Below are 23,284 nucleotides of genomic sequence, written 5' to 3'. Positions count from 1 at the left end.
AAAAGCACAAAGGAAAGATCCCTTCACCACTTACTGGATGTTTAGCTGGGAACCTCTCCCTTGAAGCACCTTTGCTGTGTCCCCAGTGTCCCTCCTGCTGCAGTGAGGTGGTTCCTTGCGCTGCCTTTTGAGACAGCTCCCAGCCATTGAATGCTGACCAAACCATCCCAAGTCTGTCCTGCTGCTGTGGGAGTGGTGGGACTGTCAGAAACGTTTGTTTCAATGCTCTCTGTCTTCCAGGCTCCAAGAATCCACACCTCATCACAAACTGGGGTCCGGCAGCCTTCACTGAAGCTGAACTGGAGCAAAGACAGAAGAGCTGGAAAGGGAAAAAAGCCTCTTCTGAGTAATGATGATAGCTGACACACTGTGAACAGAAGTCCACCCTTGTTCACTCTGCTTTGCACAGAACAGCTTGTTGCTCTTTTGAAGATGCTAGTTTACTCAGCAGGATGGCCTTTCTACAAAGGAAATGCTGTTTACCATGCAGAAGTGTCTACTAAGAGCTCAGTAACTATACCACTGTGTGCTGTCTGGCAGTACTTGCTGTTTTCCTTCACCTTAACAGATATCCTGTTCCTTTATGCAAGACTTTTCTACTGAAGATTTTTATTTAAGTGTAGCCTGTGACACAGTGGTTTCTATATTAGCCTGTAACAAACAGGCAGCATCTAACCCATCAGGCACCATCCTTCTCATTTCAAAAAGCAAGGGAAGCAATTGCTATACTTAGTATAATGTAAACCTGGGAGAAGTCAGTCTTGTGGCCTCTGTCCAGAGCATTACCTTTCTTTCCTTTTAGGCTCCTTTTGCTTTTTCCTCTGTCTGCCTGTTGCTCTTCATGTCGCTGGCTTCATCCCTGTGTACCCACAGTCTCTGTTTCCTGGCTCCTGTGATCTGTGTGTCCTCTGCAGGAATGCACATAAAAGCATTGGAAAGAGGCATGTGCAAAATGCTGTTGCAGAAAATTTAGGCAAAGCAGTCGTGCAAGATTGATCTTGTCACTGCTTCATACCTGAGGCTGGCTTCAAAAAAGTTTAAGAACTCAGAAAACCACAACACACTGTTTGTGGTTTAACAGATGCTCACTTTTGTCTCTCAGATTGTTCTGGAGTGCATAAATGGAACGTGACGGCACAGAGATGAAATATCTACATCAAACCTATGTTTATGTAAGATGTTTGTTGATGCAATGACCAGTCCTATAGTTGTAGCACTCTGTTTTGTCTTATTCTTCATTAAGGGCCTGATTAGAAAAATGGGAGATGAAAACTAAAGTTGACATTTGTATTTGATATGAGAATGATGAGTCAGTAGCAGTACTGCTACACAACAAAATAATTCCTGTCCATCCATTCCAGCATTACTGGTAACCAGGATTTTCCATGGAGTCTTAAACTTCTCTGTAGAGAACCAGAGAGGGATTTCTGTTTCTGCGGGGAAGGAACAAGTGTGTGATGTTGCCCCGTAGCTCGCTCACCAGACTGAGGTCTAGCTGAAGTTCGACTGGCATTCTGAGAAGTCCTGCCTTGTGAAGAGCAGGTGCCCACTGCTGTGGTTTGTTAATCAGCTTTGACTTTTGCACACACACCAAACATAACAGTTTTTCATTCAGCTCGATGTTAAATTACCTTTAGGAAATAAGATGTGAACGTATTAGGTGAGTAACCAGTGCCTTTGGACACAGCATGGCGCTGCTCAGCTCTCAGACGCTGTACAGGCGGAGCTTCAGATTAAGAACTCGACAGCATTTTCATTGTCTGTTAACTAGGACTCACTCAAATACTGCAATCTTTTTAGACATTTACTCTTTGATTATATTTTTTTGTACTAATTGAAATCTTTCAATGTTTTGGTAAATGGGATGCTATGGTAAATGGTAAAATGGAAGGCAAATCCAGGATTGTCCTATTTGTATTTACTGTACAGAAAAGCAGTAGTTTCTTAAGTTTGCTAACAGGGCACTTTTATATTGATCTTGTTTATAGAAAAAATGTGAAAAAAGCTGTAATGGAAATACTAATGTTAAAATTTGCGAGATAAAAAGGAACATGATCTATAAACTGCTCTGTGCCTCTCGTGGGGAGCAGAAGATAGGAGTCATCTTCTGGGGCCAAACTTGGTAATTTTCATAGCAGTCTTTGTTTTGAATAAATGTGGTGTTTTTGGTTTTTTTTTTCTTTCTTTTTTTTTTTTTTTTTTTTTTTTAAGAACACCAAAAGATGCACGTTTTCAGATTTTTTACTGTTCTTTAGAATGAGCTATTTAATAAAGTAATAAACATCAGTGACAGCTCAGAACATAGAGCTGGATTATTAATTTTCATGCACACACAAGGTGAGTAATTAATTTCCACGCACTCACACACACAGTGTCAGATTTTCCACGCACTCACACACACAGTGTCGGATTTTGTCCACGCACTCACACACATAGTGTCGAATATACATACACAGCTGGTGACTAATTAATTTCCACGCACTCACACACATAGTGTCCGTCACGCACTCACACACATAGTGTCGGATTTTCACGCACTCACACACATAGTGTCGGATTTTCCACGCACTCACACACAGAGTGTCGGATTTTTACGCACTCACACACATAGTGTCGAATATACATACACAGCTGATGACTAATTAATATCCACGCACTCACACACATAGTGTCCATCACGCACTCACACACATAGTGTCGAATATACATACACAGCTGATGACTAATTAATTTCCACGCACTCACACACATAGTGTCGAATTTCACGCACTCACACACATAGTGTCGAATATACATACACAGCTGATGACTAATTAATTTCCACGCACTCACACACATAGTGTCAGATTTTCACGCACTCACACACATAGTGTCGAATATACATACACAGCTGATGACTAATTAATTTCCCACGCACTCACACACATAGTGTCGGATTTTCCACGCACTCACACACATAGTGTCGGATTTTCACGCACTCACACACATAGTGTCGAATATACATACACAGCTGGTGACTAATTAATTGCCACGCACTCACACACACAGTGTCGGATTTTGTCCACGCACTCACACACATAGTGTCGAACTGGCACGCACTCACACACTTAGTGTCTAATTAATTTCCACGCACTCACACACTTAGAGACTCAAGGACAGTTAACAGCAAAGTTTTTTGTTGTTGTTTTTTCTTTATGTTTAGCCTTTTATTTTCTAGTAATTTTCCAGCAGCAAAATGTAGCCTTTACACATTAGCTGTAGAACTTGCCAGCACAAAGTTTTTGTTATGCCAACATTAAAAGGATCTTTTAGTAGTTGCATTTCAAGTCTTTTCCAGTGTATCGCATGATGCAGTATTTACTCCTGAGGACTACATTTTAAGCTCCAAAGATACACAAAGATATACAAAGATAATTTAAAAGAAAGCTAACACATACTGTGTTTTTCCCTGAACACAGAGAGCCTTTTTCATATTGAGCATGTTAATATTCTACATCACTGTTATTTACAAAGAAATTATTTGTTCTAGTCCATCCCAGTCTTCCTAGTTTCATACATCCAGACAGGCTCTCCAAAAACTGCAGAAGGTCTCAGCAATGTCCATTACAGACATGCAAGAGATCGGTCAAGCCTCTAATGCCTTCTGCAGTTTTATTGACAACCAACAAATACTTACCCAGTGAAGTGGCCGGATTTCACAGGGTCTGATGTCTGTTCTAGATTCTTCCTGGTTATTGATCTTCAACTGTTCCTCTAACAGTTCTTCTAATCAGTTAATTGGTCCAGCTTCTCCCAAACCACAGTGATAAAGGATGAAAAGTCTCTTAAGAGTAACAGGATTAACAATGCACATCAATGGAAGCTCCTGTCTACCCTTAGATGCAAACAGACACTGCTTGTCTCTTGTCTCACTCTCTGGTCTTCCAGGGTTTCACAGTGATAGGATCTATCAAAGAGTCTGATAAGCTCTTTAGTGACTTGCTCACAGTTACATCTACCCCCACATCTCCCCCTTCTTTATTAATAGAAAAAGCACAGTTCATAGCATCCTGTATCTTTTTTTCTGTACATAGCAACAAACATGGAATACAAACCAAAACACAAAGTAATAAGACAAACTAACCCTAATTTTAGCAGATTTTATATCCATCCCACAAAACCTCTAAAAAGACCTCCAAATATATTCCCCCCATCTTGGGCCCGTTCCTTCCTCCAGAGAAAGGCATGTCTGCACACAGGGTTGCTTTTTGCAGCGTAGCACTTCTTCTAGCATGATCTTCAGTTCAGTTTCTATGCAGTATGAACTTCCTTCCCGCACTCTTAGTCCAGAGGTGGGTTCTTGTTTGGATCCAAATCATTTCATAAAAACTAACATACATTCACAAGTTTCCTTTTTTAGCTTTCCATCCTTCCTTACAACTTTGTTTGTTTATTTACAACTTTTTTGTTTATTAGCAAACAATCACCACACTATAAAATAAGAGCACTAATTATATTAGTAGCACAATCGTCAAAACTCAATCAAAACCTCAACTGATAACACACTAAACATAAGGTTACATGTAAGGCCATAATTTTTTGAGTCGATATATACACACTCATTCAAGCATTTATTTTATACAATTCTGTAAATTGACATTTATAAGCTAATGTATTATTACTTATTGACAACTATGAGATGGCAAACCACCAAGAGGAGAGATAAAGAACACAGCAGCAGCGATAGGCAGTGCCAGCAGGGCATCCCTGCTTCAAAGTGCATTTTGCCCTTCTCACCCGTCACAGATTCTCTCCTGTTTTTATTCTTGCTAGAGACTGTAAGGTTTTTTCCACTTGTACTCCACATCTCCACGGCCAGTGCATGATACAGAGCCCAGGTGGAACACCTGCTCACAAAATAGAACAAACCACTCTATTAGATCTCTCTAAAATACAAACTACTCACGGACTGCCCTTACGTATATCTGAAATGGAACTGAACCAATATCCACCAGTTCTCGGCATCTTGAGTCACAAAATTCACTCTATTCCCTGGGGAAGGGGTATTAACATTAACTTAAAACACATTACCAGATTCCACATCAATTTACTGGGCAATGGGGCGGTCCCAGTTTTACATTCCCACTGTCACATGCAGCAGAGCAAGAGATTTTTATTCCTGCCAAACAGTACAGCAGAAATACAGGTAAAGATACTGCTATAGTTACCATAACAACTGCTTTTAACTGCATTTGTTTTCAAGAATACATTTTTTTCCTTCATTCAAAGAGAAACAGTATATTTATTATTGGTAAGTGGATGTTTCTCAAGGGCTGAGTTCTTTTAAAGCCATTACCCTTGAGCACATATTTTAGATTTGCAAGAATAAAAGCAGAGTGCTTCTCATTGTTCAGTATGATAACAACTCTAATTAATCTCTCTTTCTATATATACGTATAATATGAAGAGCTTTTTAGAAAATGAGATTTGGTTCTGCAGAAGCAGAGATAACATCCATCAGCTTATTGGTAACTCACTTCTTACACTTCACAGGTGGTTTGAATTCATTTTCATCTTCTACGCAGGTTTCAGTGATCAGTAATAGCCCACTTTGGCACTACTGGCACTGAGGTCAAAATATGTTCCTTCATTTCTTTAGCTATGAGATAATAAAAATGAGCAGGGTCTGAAGTTTTATTCATGTTGTCATGTAAGGCTTCTCAGAGATTCATTGTTCCCAGTGACTCTAACACAAACAAGGGAATGCTCCTGCAGTAGCTGCTCTGGTCAGAATGATTTGCTACAGATCAGAAAGAAAAATAATGCACAGTAATGGCTGTAGACGCACATTCCTCCTACTTCAGATCAGGGAGAGATGAGAAGCAGCTTTGGTGGAGAAGTGTCTGTGGCACACACACAGGTAAGAAACTGTTGCTCTCTGGATCTTACATCTTAGAGGAAATCATGGAATGATTTATAATAGATTAAGCTTTCTCAAATGGCATAAAGGATTCTCAGATCATTCGGCCTTGTCTTGTTTTTAACAAAGGCCTTACCACACACACAGTATGGAGGAAGTGAAGTGCCAGATTCAAAAAGGACATGGGAGATGAAATCCATTTTAAGGCAACTGACAGATTTTTGCAAGGACTTGGAAAAATATAACGTTTAATCTCTGGTCCCTGAGAAAACGAGCTAACCCAGCCTTCTGGATATTTATTATTTCATTTTAAGTTCCAAAGGCAAAAGCTCGGAAATGTGCATCTAAAATAGCTTGACTAGTAAAAAGAATATATATTCCTAATTATACCGTAGATTCTTTTTATTGCTGCATTCTAACTGTCATCTTGTAGCACCTTAGAAAACCAGTAACTCCACGTCTCTTAGAAACTGCAAGAGCAACAGCCAATAGCTCTATTCAAAGGGCAGCCAGGTGGTTGTTTCTTTGTCTTTACAGCTGCTACTAGGAGTAACTAACATCACATTTCTGCTAATAACCATTCTGCACTGGCAACGTGGTAACTTAGGGCCAGCGCTGCTCACCTCACTCCCACAGGTACTCAGGGAGCTTCGCAAACAGTGCTGACAGTTTCCCTGCATGAAGTGAAAGAAAATAGCATTTCAGTTTAGGGGTTTTGATTTTGTTTTGATTTTGGGGTGTTTTTTTTTTTGGTTTTGTTTTTAAATGTGTTCTGCAAACTGGTAATTTGAAACAACCTATACATTCAAATATGACTTCCACTGGGAGAAACGCACCAACAAATTGTCTAACAGGGTGCATTAAAATCCACTTTCTCTCTCATTAAGCAATTAGAAACTCCTGTATGGAGAGGAGCATTTCCAAGTGCATTTGAAGAGACAATAATACAATATGCATGAAGTACTGTCTCCAACAAATTCTTTTCCAAGTAGCCAACCTAATACACACACTGATGATCTAATGAGAGGTCCAATACTTTGTCTACATTTAGTCTTTGTGCTGTTAAAGCACTACAGCCTATTTTTGTAAATGATACACAAATACTTGTTTAGACTTTTGCACAGGACTTCTTCAAAAAAAAATTCAGAGGAGTGGTTTCTCTAATACGTCCTTCTTGAAGAAGTCTTGCAAGGGTTTTCTCCTCTTTGGTACTTTATCGCACTGTTTCTAAGTAGTGCATTAGAACCATATTCCACAGAGAAAAAAATATAACATAGACATAACAAGACCTACATCAGAAAGAAAACAGCAGTAGTTCAACTGAATGCAAGTAAAAATAGAAGAGAAAAAGGCGACAGCACCTACCTGACAGCCTACAAGTGTTTGTAATGCATAAACATTTGAAAACCACAGAGTTAGGATATTTTCAAGAAGTCTGCCTGTACTCTGCTCTGCAGATTTAAAATACTACTTGTTTTCAGACACAAGAAATCTCCACACAAATAGCACAGAAAAAAAACCCTGATGTCATTATTCAGGGAAGGAGAACTGACATTTTCTTGGAACTACAAGGAGAACTGTAACCTGCATTCAAGAAATAAGTGTTGTAATGTTGTTTAAGTAATACATAAACATTTCAAAAGAGAGACACACTTCACTGATAAGCCATATTATTTGTTTTAGAAAATATATTGTAGGTTTACTAGAAATGTTCTGTATTCAGCAGGAAAACCATAAAGCTTTCAGCCCTGAAAGTAATCTTATGTTTCTAAGTGTTATCAGTGTCTCTCTCTTTCAAGACTTCAAATGAATGTATTGATATAACTATTTAAAACAATACTAGTAGTACCTAACATTGAAAGATTTTTTGTTTGTTTGTTTTGTTTCTGGTGGCAGCACAGGCTTTTGTTTGGTTGGTTTTTAAATTTAACCAAAATGAAGTGGTTAAGAGGATTCATTTGAAGATTTTGCTAGGAGCTCAAACATCATTGTTTAACCCAAATATTGAGACGGGTTTTGTTTCTTTCTAGTGATGTCCAGTGCTGGGACCAGAATTAATGGGCACGAACTAGAAAAAAACTATTCTGCCAAGAAGCATTTATTTACTGTGCAGGTGACAGAGCACTAGCACAGACTGCCCAGGGAGATGTTAAAAATCCACTTGGAGACAGTTCCCAGGCAGCTTATTCTGGGTGTTCATGCTTGAGCAGGGAGTTTGGACCAGGCAGCCTCTAGAGGCACCTTCCACCCCTAACAATTTTGTAATTTGTATTCTATATTCCATGATGCCAATGGTACACAAGCATATCTCATAACTGTTCATCTTCCTAACTATAAATTGGCTCCAAACATTGCATTGCATACATTAAACTATGCTAGGACATTGCTTTCACATACTTCAACATGAAATACTTCTGTCATCTCATACAATAGGATTCACGAGCCTTAGTCTTCCAGCACGAGAAAAGACCTTTTCCTATAACAGATACACAGAATGATTTTTTGGGATGCAAAGTAAACTATCAAAAGATCAGGAAATCACAAATCAGAACATAGAGCTGGCTTTTCCTATGGGTTACTCTTGAGTTGTGGGACTGCAGAAGATGGTGAAAGCCAATAACTGCACTGTGGAAGTGTTACTCTCAGTTCATTTCCCATCTGGCTCTTATGAGTAGAAATAATAATTAAGGCAGTAGTCATATAGATAATAAAATCTGTCTTTAGCAGCAACACTTTTACATGTCCATATTCGGTGCATTAATGGAGTGCAGTGATACTCAGGTGTTAACAGAAAGCAGTGCTGAGTAACAGTACTTTGGGAGTGCAACCGTGGTCTCTGAACCACAGAGTGTTCCAGATGTCAAATGAATTGATATAGAATTGCTTCTGATGTCCCACCACATTTACTGGCCCAGGGATGACCTACCGTTCTCATGGAGATGCGGAGTTGGTGCGCATGCGCTGCAGCCAAAACAGCCCTTGATCAACACGTCACCCATGTGCTTCTTAGTCACAGCCACAGGAGGAGATGGACCAAACTCATCCTCAGTGAGATGTGACACGATGCAAGTCAGTTCCATCTGTGGCACATACCTTTCAAAAGCTAGTGCTGAGTGTACACACCATCTTATATGTGCCAGGGCAGTTGGAAGCTGCTTGTGGTGCCTCAGAAGGATGGGCTTTATCCTCTCTCTACCCTGTTCAGGCTTTCCTTCTGCTGCTGGGAGAACAATCCTGCAAACCAATAGCACAGTATCATTCTTGGTTTCACTTAAGACAAGATTTTTTCCTGTAACCACTTTATAGAGCTGACTTATGAGACTTTAGCAGCCTTATGCATTCATTCTCCAGCTGTAACAGGCAGGTTTCCAGCAACTTGGGTTACTTGAGTTGAACTTCCCAGCCATAAAGGCAAAGCCTACCTGAGGAAGCAATGCTGTGCTACGGCAATCTCTGTATCCAGGGGAGCTGTGGAGGTGGGACTGGGGTGGGGAGATAGATATAAAAACAAAGCAAAACCAAAAAGGCACGCAAGTATTCAGTCTTGCAGTTTCTTCTGGAGAAAACATCATCACCACAGCATCTATTTCAGTAAAAGTGAACTGAAAATGTCTGCTCTGGATTTTATCTCAATTAAATAAGGCATTTTAAGTTAACGTTTGTGAGCATTGGTGCGTGGCCAGGATAAGAGGCACACACAGAGTGTTTCAGCCACTTGGGACAAAGCAGTAATCTGCTGCTTGTCAGGTGAAGGAAAGAAAAGCGTGCTAAAAAGTTGCCTGATAGAATGAAGGAAGTCGTGCAGCACTAAGACTAAGTTAGTTCCCCCACTCACCCATCCGTTAGGGACTTTCCAGCACTGCCTGCACTATGCCAATTACTCAGTAACCATAACTGTCTTTTTTTTTTAAAGCTTCCCAATTCGGGCACTGCAGAGTTCCCCTCTGGCAGTCCCCTGCTGGGCCCATCTCATCCTTGGACTTCAGCTGCCATCTGGTGGTGGTTTGGTCCTTAAGCAGCTCAACTTCTCCAGGGAACCCTGATTGATTAACGGGAGTTTTACCCATGCTGAGTGTCTGGAGACAACGAAAAGCACCCTTCTGCCTCTCCTCCCTTCAACAACTCCGTAGACATATACAAGAACACAAAACAACGACGTACGAAGGATGAACAAGCATAAGCATAACACAACCTGTAGCACAATTACCTTGCTGCCATCGTCAGTGCAGGCCACCATCCTCAACTTCATGGTTCTCCAGTCATCTCAGCTCAGTCTACGTGATCCCAGAGGCAACTGAGAGCCTAGGAAAAAAGGTCTGTAAAGTAAGAGTGTTACCATTAGCTTAGGATAAATTGAGCTTTTCTAAAGAGAGCAGGGCTGGGTCAATGAGAAACGTGTATGGGTTACCTGCCTGTAAATAAGGAATCTCACTGTGGGCATATTTAGCAATGCCAGAGAACCAAAAATGCAGAAGAGCATGATGTGTGCCAAAAGTCGGTACTCCTTCAAAGAAGGGCGGTGCCAGGGGTCATTTTAACACTTGAAATGAGAAGACCTGGAACACAGCAGCAGCTTCTCACTTCCAGAAGATATTAAACCTGGAACAATATGATATAAAACAAAAGTTAAAAACCTCCTGAAAAATGAAAGGGGAATGCAATGATACCTATGAGCACAATACTGGAAAGACCCCTGGAGGAGAAACCTTCTCTCCCTTGATTTCTCAGATGTACCCAGCACAGGTAATGTAAAAGAATATGAGCAGGAACTCTCAGAGAAAAAGCTCACGATGGACTGGACACCACGTCAATAAAAAGACATAAAAACCAACAAACAGCACCAAATCCAAGCAATTTTATTTGCATTTTCCCTCTGTCCCTTATTTTAAATTCATCAACAAAGGAACCAAGCAAATAACTCCCCTTTCCACTTCATTTAGCATTCTCAGCGCTCACACAGCTCCTGTGCCCGGCAGTGGAACTCACCCTAGTACCTGCTTTGTACACTTAGGAAATGAACAGGGCTGCTTCCTACAGTCGTGGTACCCAGCTGGGAGCTGCTGCTCCCTCGTGCTGATCTGTGCAGTTCTCCCGGTCCCACCATGACTCAGCAAAAGCCTCACCACACTTCCTCTGTCTCTATATGTGCAACGCAGAGGCAGCGAGGCACAGATCACAATGCATGGCTGCTGATTTTGTAATACCAGCTGTATGTGGCCCTGCTTATAAAACAGCCCTGCCCTCACTGCACTGGGCTGCTACCTGGTATTTCTGCAGAGACCAACGACGTCATGCTGCAGAGTCCAAAGACAGCTCTGTCTCCATTTCCTCTCCTCACCCAACTCAGAGCACTCACTCCTGCTGCTGTCCCGACTCCCAGTTACCATCCAGCTGACTGCACGCCACTCAGGGGCACTCACTGCTGGCACATGTGAGCAGCTCTGCTGCTGCAAACCAGTGCAGGGATTTCAGCAGAGCTTCTGGAGTGGCGCTGGGCAGTGCACACCAAGCACATGCTGTTCCCATGCTGCTGGTGCAGCACAGCCCTTCTGGACTCTTCAAGCTTTCCATTCTTTCCTCACTTTTATCTCACCCCTCCTGCTCAGCCCCAGCTCCCTGCGTGCCGATGCAGGGTGAGAAGTCTGACACAGATTTTCCAAAGCCCCCAGCTAGTTGTGGGACCCGCGCACGGGGCTCTGCCAGCTCCTGCCCTGGCAGACCGGCCAGGCAGTTGCAGCAGCTCCCCCAGAGACGGAGAAAACAATAAGAAATACCAAATGTGCCGCAGGAATGCAGGAGATACCGTGGCGGGGGGCCCTGGTGAGTCTGGGCAGGATTTGCTCATGGCTTGGCTGTCGCCCAGAAGTTGCCACTCGAGCAGCCCTGTTGGCAGGCTGGGCTGGCGGGGGGACACTTTGGGGGCCCTGCCCTGCTGTGTCCCCCATCGGGCACTCAACGCCAGATGGCAGCCGGACACCGCCGCACAGGCATGCTGGAAACAGCTCCGGGAGCAAAGCGGCTCCTCTCACACTCCTAATTAATCACATCTGCAGATCCTGTTTTGAAAGGCAGATTCGCACAGACGCGGTGCTACACGAGTTATTTACAGCCGAGCTTGTAGCTTACTTTGAGCTGCGTCACTTGCGTACGTGCAGCTAAACACTGCTAGGGCACGAGGAAAAACCAGTCTTCCATCGCGAGGAAAGCATGCAGAACAGTGAACCCAAAGCTCTCCTCAGCGTTCATGTGACCTACCTTCCCTTACCGCACAATGGCAACACAAGCAAGAACCAGCAGGGCTGACCAACAAGGTAGCTGGTTCTGCCAGCCATCCGCCCAGCAGCACCGAGCCTCACCCCTGTGCACAGCCACTACCCCGAGTTACTCAGGTGACTGTGAGCAGGTCTGTGCCCTCCCCTGCAAAGGCCCATTGTTTACTTTGAGAGTCAGACAGCCGCTCTGTTGGGTAACGTTCTCCCTCAATGACTTACGAACTTTAATCTAATTTTGAAACCTAGAGGAGGCTAAGTTGGATCACACGGCTTTAACTGCTCATGTCACAAACTATCCAGCAGGGAGACTGGAGGGTTTTTTTTCTCCAGAAACCTTCTCTTGGCCCCAAATCCTTGTTTTTTCTTCGTTCAGACACCAAAAGAGGGGGAGGTTCAGCTTCCAAAAATAAATCAAAGACACCACGATGCCTGCAGGGTATTTGTTTCTCTGTAGGAACGCAGACCTGGTGGTTTAGTTTAAGAGGGACCAGGCTAACATTCACATTTTCTACATTCCTTGTTTTCCTGATATATCAAGATCGACAGGTTTGAACTGTTGTTTTAATGAAAACCTACTACTCTTGAGAGGGTTTCCTGTTTTAGAAAGATGATCTTTCAGAGCTACAAAATTCCAAGCCATCTGACTTGCTATCACCTTTGTCAGGTCCCTTAACCTCCTTATGCCTCAGCTGCTTGCTGATGAAATGTGATGGATATTTATCTGTTAAAACATGCAAGCTCTAATAGGTAATAGTTTATCAAAGTGCCTGCAAAACACTGCTGTTCCTGCAAAGAGACACAGCAATGCCATGGTAAGCTGAAATCGTGCCCACAAGGCGCAAACTGCAGGTACCTGTGTGAGCCGTCAAGGGAAGGCCATTCAGATCAGAGCAACTCGGCATGGGCAGAGCCTCCTGGCACCCCACCTTCCAGCCACCAGGAAACTTTTAGCCCCTCCGTCCTTCATGCCTAATTCCTTGTGGCCTGAAAACCTCCCCTAAGCTCTTGGGTTACAACCACAAATCGAAGCAGCCTTTAGATTTCTAATGACCTAGAGCTAAACTGCCACGTAGCCAGCCCTCAAGTGTCAGAAAAAAGCATGGCAACGGTCATAAAGTCACTGCATTTAAGCCAAGCCCTCTTTCATCATCCCTAATTCAGGCTGCTGACTCAATCCCAGGTAAGATCTCCCCCTCCCTTGGGCACTTGGAGTCCAGGAACATCCTGGTAAACCCAACCGGGACTGACCTTGACTCTCTGGGCAGCTTCCAGAGCTTAAGCTATGCAAACCAGAGCAACAAGTTTTGCAGGTGGGTACAAATACCTTGCTGAAGGCTGAAGTACTTGTGTTCAACTTGCAAGTGCAACAGCCGTCCCTAAGTATGTTTTCAGTCTTGGAAACTGACCATCAGCTCTCACTTCAGTAAATGCTGCAACCCGCAACGTCTTCGTGGGTTGTTTTTTTTTCTTGTCTGCTAAAAGCAATTTAGGATTTTCCAACTGTTCTAACAATTTAGAAGCTCTACTATGTAAAAATACTTTCTTGTGTTACAGAAGTCCATCTGAAGTGCAAAATGCATTACAAAGGGGATGGGGTTAGCCTCCTCATACATTGCTAGGGCAGATCTGCTGGCAGAAAATGACCACTGGCAGCTTTGCAAGGCATGGAAAAAGACTTATTGCCCAGATTCTGGAAGCACAGTCAAAGCTGCCTTAGCTGGGCAAACAGGCACTGACTTCTCAGCCCGGTCTCTAGAGGTGCAGGTCTGCTGACGTCAAGGCTGTCATTATTGCAGGGCTCACAACCCTTGAAATGCGTTACTTGTGAGCTGTGGTCCAGCCTGCAGCATAGAATAGCTCCTCTCTAGTGCTTCTGAAAGGGACAGCTGGGACACAAGAACATCGCGTGCCCTTTACGCATTCCCACTCACCTGCTCCAGCTGTGCAGCTGCATGTTTTAGGGAACCTCTGCAATACGCTCTTAGAGAAGCCACTTCCTCTCCTGTTCAGCTCGGAAATTTTCCTGGAATATTGCTGCTTCCTCTCTGAACTCCTCTTCTAAAGCCAGGTTTTCTTCCTCCCGTGCCAAAATAGTCTGTTAAAAAAAAAAACAAAAAACCAAAAAGACAGCAAAGTTCATGAAAACACTCACTTATTTGATGTGAAAAAGCTCATAGGTGCAACAGGACGGAACGTGCAGTGCTCAGGGTTACATGGTCATTAGGAAAACAGGAAAGCCACCAATGATTTTCAAAGCTAGACTCTCTCCCATCATGTCTATCTGGCTATCGTGTCCTGGGAGCCAGGAAGATTCCTGTTATGAGGGAATATTTCCAGATAATTTTTTCCCCCACCCCACAGCACACATTAACATAAACTTTTCTCAGCATTGCTCTTATCCCTTTATAGTTCAGGTACATTAAGTACTTCGTAAGCTGTTCGCTGAGCAGTGCTCAAGGGCACTCAAGGGGTAACTGTGTTTGATAGTGGTTTCTTGTCGTGGGTAGGGAGGGGAGAGAAACAGACATAACAACTTGTTGGAAGCCTCGGAACAGAGCCAGCAGCTCTGCTGACCATCCCTGCAGTGGTGCATGCTGGTGGCAGGACAGCACCTCCCTTTCTGGTGCAGTAGCACCAAGCTGCACTCAGGCTTGTTTTCTGTTTCCCCGAGCTGCACAATGCAGACACCCCCCAAATGTCCCAAAGTTGCAGGATAAAAAAACTCATCCTTCCTCCTGGCCCGGATCCTGAACGGACATATGCACATGCTTAGCGCTGACCACGTGAGTAGCAACGCTGATCTCCACGGAGCAATCCACAGGCTCGATGTGGGAGCAAGGGAGAGCAGGACACCGGGTTCTTCGGCTGCCTGCTTTTCATACCATGGGCAGAGATCCCACCCAGGAGAGAGCCGTGCAGCAGCATGGTGCTGAGCGATCTAGCTGCTTTTATTTCCATCACCTGTGGCCTTGCTGAAACCCGCTATGAGTTATCTGGGACATTACGCCCCAGATGGGTCGAAACAACAGGTCTTGCTGCAGACTGTCTGTGTTCAGTGGGATGATTTAGTTACTGCTTTCCTCCCACCCCGTCTTCTTCCTTATTCCCATCAGTGACATGTTGGCTGGAGAGAAAAGTTATTCATGCTCTAGAAATGTAATATTTACTCAAAACAATTTTTATTTGGCTTGGCTTCTTCCCAGTGCCATAAAGTGATAGCCAACCCCAAGTGCTTACATAGACAACATGTGCATCTGAGTCATATTTATTATCCTAGTTATAAAAAGCACACAGTCTTGTTGTTTGGTGCAATGGGATGGGACTGAAGGCATCAGCACGTCTTGAGCATAGCCTGTCTCTGGAATCTGCAGAAATTTGCCATGCTCCAAATTTAGAACTTGTGGGTGGAAGCTCAGGCAGGAGCCAACTTTTTATACCATTACATCACAGGAATTGAGGGCTCTGTGCCAAAGGATCCAAGGAAATTAATAAAGAGCAGAGTCTGTCCAGCTGTTGGAATTTAGAGTCACGGCAGAGAGGTAATTATTAATAAAAGAGGCTTCATTTGGAGCACGGTAATCTCAGTGTTTAAATTGAACATATCCCCTCCTTACTGCAGCTTACTATTCTATTGAAATTTGTAAAGATAATAGTTAGGAATTAACATCTGTAAGAGATAGGCCTAGCAAAGCTGAGATCATTCTAGATAGAGAACACGCTTCAGCGACTGCTTTCCAAGCTAAGTTAGGCTCAGTGAGAATATACATTTGCCAGTGGCATCACTGCTCTCCTGGCTGCAGGAGGTGGCTGGAACGTGGCATGCATTTTTCCAGTTCAAACACACGTCTCAAATGGACAGTGATCAAAGCGGAATCCAGCTAATTTGAAGAGCAATTCAATTTGTTTGACCTCTGTGTGCTGGGGCAGCCAGCATAAGCTCAACTGTTGCAGCCTCCTAGGAGCTGCTGGTAAAGCATCAGGGCCTGCTCCCAAGGGAAGGGTGAGCTGACCTCCAGCCCAGCTGGGAGATGCTGTGTGCGCCTGCAGCCCCACACCCGACAGAGCACAGCTGTGGGTCAGGTTGGGGCAGTGCTGACGCTGGGAGCAGGCCTCCACTTTGTGCACACAGAGGCTGCACCTACTGACTGCAGAGTATGGGTCTGGTAAATGCTGCTTTCTGCACCTCCAAAGCACAGCACACACAACAGGCACCTTTCCAGCTCCTCAGGTCCCCAGCAGCACACAGCTTAGAGAAAGCAAAACCTGAATCTTCACATGGAACAGCATGGGGTCTACATGCTGCAACTCTTCATGCCAAGGGCTGACCTCAGCAGTGCCACCAAACATAACCAGGAGAACACAACACTGGTCAGAAAAGGGGCTCCTCTGATATTTAAATCACAGAAACAATGGAATGCAGCTTCAAAGCTCATGTTCTGCTCCAGGGCACATAAGAGCTAAGAGTCATTGAACATTTAGCTCTGGGTAACCTGGGAATCTCCCAGTTTCTGTTCTACAGATAAACTGAGGCGGGAAACAACTACACATTTCTTCACAAAAGTGTGAGAATCAGCCAATCAAACAATAGAATACCGGCAGAGATGCTCCTGCCCTACAGATACTGTGTGATGCTTGCACACACATTGCCTGCAGCAGCAAGTACCAAACAGCCTTGCAGGCCCGAGCCTCACCAGGAGCCATCACAGCAAAGACTTCTGCAGCTCCTGACAGCTGCTGCATGTAGAGCATCCCTCTCTCCAGAGAAAGCAGATTAAAAAAACATAAGAACTCTTTAGTCAGGTGGCCACGGGGTGGCAGTTGCTATGATGAGAAGACAGCGTGCCACTGGGGAAAGGAGAAGGAAAATAGAAGAAGTTGTGTCATTCTCCATTTTCTAACAGCAGAGTTTTCACCTGTAACACAGGCATGTCTGTGCAGGGAGTGTTATGAGACTTGAGGCTGCTCTGGATTTAACAGGCTCTGTTAATAGATAAACTTCCTATATTTTACCTAGAAAATAGCTACACCAACCATGTGTTCTTTCCAGGGAAAGCACTGAGACACCCTGGCTCCATTCAAGGTTTAAAAATATATATCATTTTCTCACTATGTAGCAAAATAATGCTCACCAAATATTTCCTATGGTATGATCAGTAGAACTTGAAACACTCCAATGCTTTCAAATATTACATAAAAAAGGAAAGGCTACTTACTTCCTATCTGGATGTCCCAATGTATGTTTAGCTCGAGGAGTGAAGTTGCCATTTCACCTGCAGTCTCATGCTGTCACTTCACAGCTTTCCAGTGAATGCTCCGTCTCACACCATGCAGTCTGAAGCCACCTGCCACTGCCCCTCTGATACCTGGACAGAAGGTGGAAGAAAAAAAAAAAAGACAGTTAAAAATGAGAAGCCTTAGTATACCATCAAGCACCCCAAGAGCTGGGGAATACCTGCATTTCAGAGCCAGATAACAGATATTGATCATTCTCAGCTATTCCTTTCAGATGCTGCAGGACAGTGACCCCACTTCCAGGAGCTCTGAGTTAGACAAATAATTATAATGAAGAAGTGATTCTATGGAAAGAGATAAAACGCTTGAACATAACTGACTGCAGCTATAGCCAGAGTGTCTAATCCACGGCTAATCTCCAATTCTCTTTCCACTGAAGTCAGCAGAAATACCTCCCATCACATCTAGAGTCCCTAGAAATGCAGCAAGCATTTAAAAATCTGGAGACCTTTCCCATTCTTACAATTGGGCAAGAGTCAGATTTCCAAAACACTATTTATGCTGCACAGAAACTTCCTTCCCAGAATTTCCTTTGTTTCCAACAGACAATCCTGTATTTCAGTACTAGTTCTAGATGCAGCCAGCCATCATCCTATTTAAAAGCCATTCTCTTGGCCACCATCTTCCAACAAAAACAACAATAAATGTATTTGTGCCGATAACTTAGCTTCTGCAATCACAAAAATAAGATCCTGAAGACAACAACTAGAATAAGGGCCTGTTTCCTTCCCTGGTATTTCTTGTAGCGTGTAAACCCAGCTCAAACTAGTAGCACTGAAATTAATGCAAACACACAAAACATGGAGAATAATTTCATGACAAAATGAATTTGTGGCTTGTTTTGACTTTCTTTCCAGGAGATTCTTAAAAGTCTAAAGCCTTGAAATTAAGGAACCTTGCTGGTTCCTTGCCTCCCAGAAACTTCTCTAAAAGATGAGTCGTTCAGAAAGAATGGAAAGTATTAGAGTGATCGCTTTGATGTCTTTAATAGAAATTTGGGATAGATTTGAAAGAAATGAGCAAAGTGTTGTTATTTCCTTTTGGAATAGCAGTCTGACACGACTGGTGCCGTTACACAACTGAGCAACCCAATGGCAGAGCACAAGCTAACTCAGAAGCAGGCCGAGGAACTCGTCCCCCTAATCAAGTTTATAGTTGGATGCTAATGTTCTCAGAAAACAAACACTCGTGTTTATTATAGCAGAATGAACAGAATGTACTACAGAGAATATGACTCACTTTTCCATAGGACGTCTGTCTATTCTCTGTGTTTGAACAATGAAATATTGCACCTCTCACTTGTGGTTTGTAGTACAAAGTTTTAATGAGTTCATCTCAATGAGCTGTAGCCCTGCCACAAAAACTGATTGATTTGCTTAGTGAAAATAAGTGTGCCGTCTGACAGGATGCTCCACACACTAGGCCCTCCTCAACCAGCCCAAGAGGCTAAACTCTCTCACAGGTGGTTTTAGTCTTGACTGCATTTTGGAAATGAAAATATGCGGTCAGCTTCAGCAAAACACTGGTTATTTTCCCTTGGGTGACTGGCTGTCCTGCTGCGTCCAAAGCACCCATTCTCCTCTGTACAGTTCATCTTTTAAACTGGTTTAAAACCATTCCTTTCTGCAACAGAAGGGTTTATTCTAAAGCAGACCTCATGGAAGAGACATTTAAACAATGACCACATTTCTATTTCAAAATATTAACAACGACAACAAAAAAAGCTGTCTATTATCTCACAGGAAATTTTGATTAAAGCTTTCTTGCGAAAAGTAGGTGTCCTCATAAGACCCTCCCAGAAGAAATTCAAATGAAGGGCAGAAGAGGAAAAGAGAATTTAAGTAAACAAGTGAGAAGAGCCAGGGAAAACAAGAGCAGTGAGCATGGTCTCAGGTGGCTGACTTGGCAGAGCAGGGCGTGAAGGAAGGAAGAGGCTGTGGGACAACGAACCACTGGCGTTTACAGTAGTCGAGGATTGTGCAGAATTTGTGACTTTAACCACAAATTGCTTAACAATACTGTACATTCCCTTTATTTCCCTCCCGCCCATCACAGGGGTAAATCCCTCTTGAGAAAAGGGTGGCTGCAGGTGCATGGGTAATGTTTGTTTGGGATGGTGCTGGTGGTAAGAGGAGGAGCTGCAGAGGGTGTATTTCACAGCCTCTTCAAGTTACAGGGGTCACAATGAGAAAAGACAGCTCTAAAGTCAGGCCCTTAACTGGTGAGTAACAAGTTAAGGACTGAGGGATTGCTCTGCAGCATACACAGGGATAGTCACATCTAACAAGAAAAAAATCTTGAAGGCCTTTAATGCCAGAAGAGAATGATGAGATGGGAGACATGGTGAATGTGTCACTTCCCAGTGATGGATCCAGGAGAGCAGAGGATCCACCAGAACAGAGATGGATGTAAGCTGGCAGGACAGAGACCAACTTGCATGGCTTTTTTACTAAGCAACATTAGTTACTGCTAAAAACACATTTGATTCATGGTTGTAGAGGAGATCAACCTTGGCAAAGACTCTATAACTTAGAAAAACCACTTCAAGTGAAGAAATTAAATATTCCCCAAGTTAAAGATTGCTCCGGTTATAGCTCATCCCTATGGGAATTTTTAGCATAGCTCTGAAAATGCATGGTTTCAAAGTAACTTAAGTACCCTCTTGCAGCCTGAAATGTTAGCTGCAATAGTGGGGAAACTGGGTGACAGAAGAACAAACCCTGAAACAGTTGTCATTAACATCAGGAAGGTTTCGAGGAGGGAGAGGGGAAGGTGTTACCCTGTGGTTTTGTGTTGTCATAGAAAGCATAGAATGGAAGAACAATGCTGTGCATGGCATCACTTTCCCAAGGGCCAACTGCACAGTGGTTTCTCCAAACTGCTGTATTTCACCACTGGTGCAGTTCATTAAAATAAATAAATAAACAAAAATCCTTATACAGCTAGGAATTAAAAAACTCTGCAAAAGCCTGTGATGCCAACGACCTTCATCTGGAGGCACACCTACATTTCGAGTGCTTTGGAAGCTAACCTTTTTCAAAATACTTTCTTTAGATGCTAAAGTGAGGACAAACCTGGCTGCAATCCATTCTCTATGAGGGATTATGTCTTAAAGGGACACTCCCCCTCTTACTTTAAAACTTCTACTTCTTCACATGTTTCTTGTTTAAAAAAGACAAAACAACAACCACCAAAAAATCCACAATAACAACAACAGAAACACACAATCCTCCCCCCCCCCCAACCCAACAACCCTCGAGCCCGTGTCAGTGTCTTAGGAGTATAAATTTAAACATTCCATTGTAAGCTAAGATTATCTTGCCTCTTGCCCACTGAGACATGTGGGTTTGGCTTTATAAGACTCCATAACTGGCCTGCTTGAACCCTGTCCAGCAAGTTTTCATCTAAATTGATTAGGACTTGGAACATATTTTCTTGGACAAATTGTGTTCTAATGAATAGAACACTCCCTCACAGCTGTCCTGCCAGAAAGCCAAGATTTTTTCTGTCTAGAAATCATCCCAAAGTGACCCTTAGATAAAGTTCAGAATCCATTTTCATTTTTTAATTAAGAAAAGGTTTGCTTAATTCCATTCCATACATTTCAGTGCTAGGCAGCTGACACATGATTCCTCCTAAATATGTTATGTTAAAGAATTTGGTTGTGATGTCAGATCTGCCACAGACAATGCATTTCTAAGCACACTTGTTTGTATTAACTGCAGAGCAGGAAGATAGCTTCAGCAGAGGTAGAAGTCTCTATAGATGGCACACAGAACAAACTCAAGATTGGCTCTATTCTCTGCACAGTAGTATTTATATATATTTCAGTATTACCAAAGCCTCACACAGGCAACAAGGGATTTCCACAGTGCCTTTCCCCAGGGATGCAGCTTCTCTGTAGGTCTTCTCTCACACAGTACAAACTGCATAAACTTGCCATCAAGTCCAAAGGTAGACGGGCTGGGAAATTCTTTCATTAATTAACAGTGGCCAAAAGAAGAAGCCATTTCCCCTCCATAAGAGGCCCTGGACACTTTTCTAATTCCAAGACATGAGCTTCCCCCAGTCAGGATAAACACAGCCTTTCCTTTTAGCATTCTGCTCCATAGTTCTTCTCCCAGATGCCCCAGCTTGAAACCTCATTGAGCAACTGCTTATGATCAGCCCATCTGGAATTTTTCTTCTATGACCATTCCCATGGTAGGCAAGGAGGACTTAACTCCATCCAGAATACCCATTGGACATCCACGATTACATTGTTTTGCTTATCTTTTAACAAGAGTATTTCTAGGAACCAGAAGTTCACTCTGAGGCAAATTGAGATCTTTTCTACCCTTGCAGAAGACAGATCTGACCCATGCACCTATGTGGCAATAACACAGTATCACAATGCGTTCAGGATTTCCCTGACACATGGCACTCAGAGAATGAAGGTGTTCATCCACAATAACTCAAAGGAAAAAGTCTTTCAAGGGAACGACTGCTCAACAAAAATCGCTTACAGTATTAATCAGACAGGAAACTAAGGCTGAGTTATATCTACTCTAATCTTGAGTGGAACGTGACTCCTTCAGCTGCTAACTGTACTTGCAGAAGGAATAAGCAAATCATGACAAATTGCTTTGCTACAAAAGCATTGTGGCACTGCTCGTGGAAAACAGGTCGTAAGACAACTAAAAGAATGGGAAGTTTCCTCTGCTTTCAAAAGACAGACTCTGCATGCTCACACTTGCAAGATGCACGGTGCTGTGGAAAGCTGCCAGCAATCCCATAAAGAAAAATGATAGGTGCTGCAAGGATTCTCCAATGCCTTCACGTAAGGCTGGTCCAACCAAATCAGAAAATTACTTGATGTGGATGATTAGATAAAAAGGGTCTCACCTAAGCTTATGCTATTCGCACAGCCAGCTTCAGACAGAAAAAAAAATAATAAAAAAAAAAAATCACACACCTCATTTACTGCCTTTGCCATCTTTGCTTGTGGACTGAGAGCCGTTGCTTTGAGCTTGTGTTTCTTTTCTGCGTGCTCTCAAACTGGCTCATTGGAACCTAAATACAATGACAGAAGAATGAACAGAATCAGGAATGCTGACACTGTTGTACTGTATTCTGCAGCCTGCTATTGTTGGAAAATGTGGTTATAATGAGCAGATAATACAAGGTTAAACCCTTCTGAAAACATACAAAGCAACTGTGATACAATCATCTCAAAGCAGTTATCTTTATACATAACCATGGACTAAGCACCCAGTGGAGTGCAGCAAGCAAAGTTATGGGCCCAAGGCAAAACAATGACCAACTGCCAAGAAACATCCTCATTAGTCTTTGTTAGAATTTGTATTTTTAAAGTCATTGTGCAGTTCAATTAAGTTTGTAACACACAGATGAGAAAGTGGAAAAAAATGTGAAGACATTGGGAGACGAAATGTTACAGCACTGGAAGATGTCACCTCCTCTGTGAAATGCTTACACTGTGAAAATAAAGAGAGAAGAAAGAACAAGTCATTTCAGGATATATCTAGGATGAGAGATAAGAGCAGATTACAATCTTCTGATAGTCTTCCACAAAATCTCTTTCTTTGCATTCTACATGATGCAGTCTGATTCTGAACACAAATCGAAAGGGGACTAAATGGAGAAAAGACAAGGAGATGAACAGCAGCCAAAGAAACACTGGGATTTTAGAACCCTGTGGCACTTTGAACACCTTAAAGCTTGGTTCGTATGTTCCCAGATAACAGTAGCAAAATTCACAGCACTGATCCAGCCTAACTCATCATAGAACAATTAACTCAGATCAGGGACATAAGTGGGATAA

The 23,284-nt window shown here is 42.9% G+C and overlaps 1 protein-coding gene and 1 long non-coding RNA gene across 11 annotated transcripts in view; one reads left to right on the top strand and one right to left on the bottom strand.

Annotated features, from left to right (window-relative positions):
• The window catches only part of SWAP70 (switching B cell complex subunit SWAP70), a 33,114-nt gene extending 30,814 nt beyond the window's left edge, over positions 1-2,300 (top strand). Inside the window, exon 12 of the mRNA XM_015864055.1 lies at positions 241-2,300. Coding sequence (XP_015719541.1) covers positions 241-350 — 110 coding nt within the window. The 3' untranslated portion in view covers positions 351-2,300. The remainder of the gene's footprint in view (positions 1-240) is intronic.
• A 2,291-nt stretch (positions 2,301-4,591) lies between these two features.
• Positions 4,592-23,284, bottom strand: part of LOC107314625 — a 56,667-nt gene continuing 37,974 nt past the window's right edge. For 3 of the 10 annotated variants that reach the window (XR_001555527.2, XR_004307435.1, XR_004307434.1), the window contains 7 exons: positions 22,418-22,515; positions 17,385-17,534; positions 14,103-14,266; positions 10,308-10,498; positions 10,107-10,215; positions 8,826-9,133; positions 4,592-4,886 (listed from right to left, as the gene is read on the bottom strand). This is a non-coding gene — a long non-coding RNA (uncharacterized LOC107314625). Of the gene's footprint in view, positions 6,574-8,825; positions 9,134-10,106; positions 10,216-10,307; positions 10,499-14,102; positions 14,267-14,951; positions 15,099-15,132; positions 15,299-17,384; positions 17,535-17,623; positions 17,780-22,417; positions 22,516-23,284 lie in introns of those variants that run through there. The other 7 variants (XR_004307439.1, XR_004307436.1, XR_004307438.1 and 4 more) reach the window with 7 other exon arrangements.

Source organism: Coturnix japonica, chromosome 5, assembly GCF_001577835.2.
Source record: "Coturnix japonica isolate 7356 chromosome 5, Coturnix japonica 2.1, whole genome shotgun sequence".
Lineage (NCBI taxonomy): Eukaryota > Metazoa > Chordata > Aves > Galliformes > Phasianidae > Coturnix > Coturnix japonica.
This window is presented reverse-complemented; position numbering and strand designations above follow the sequence as displayed.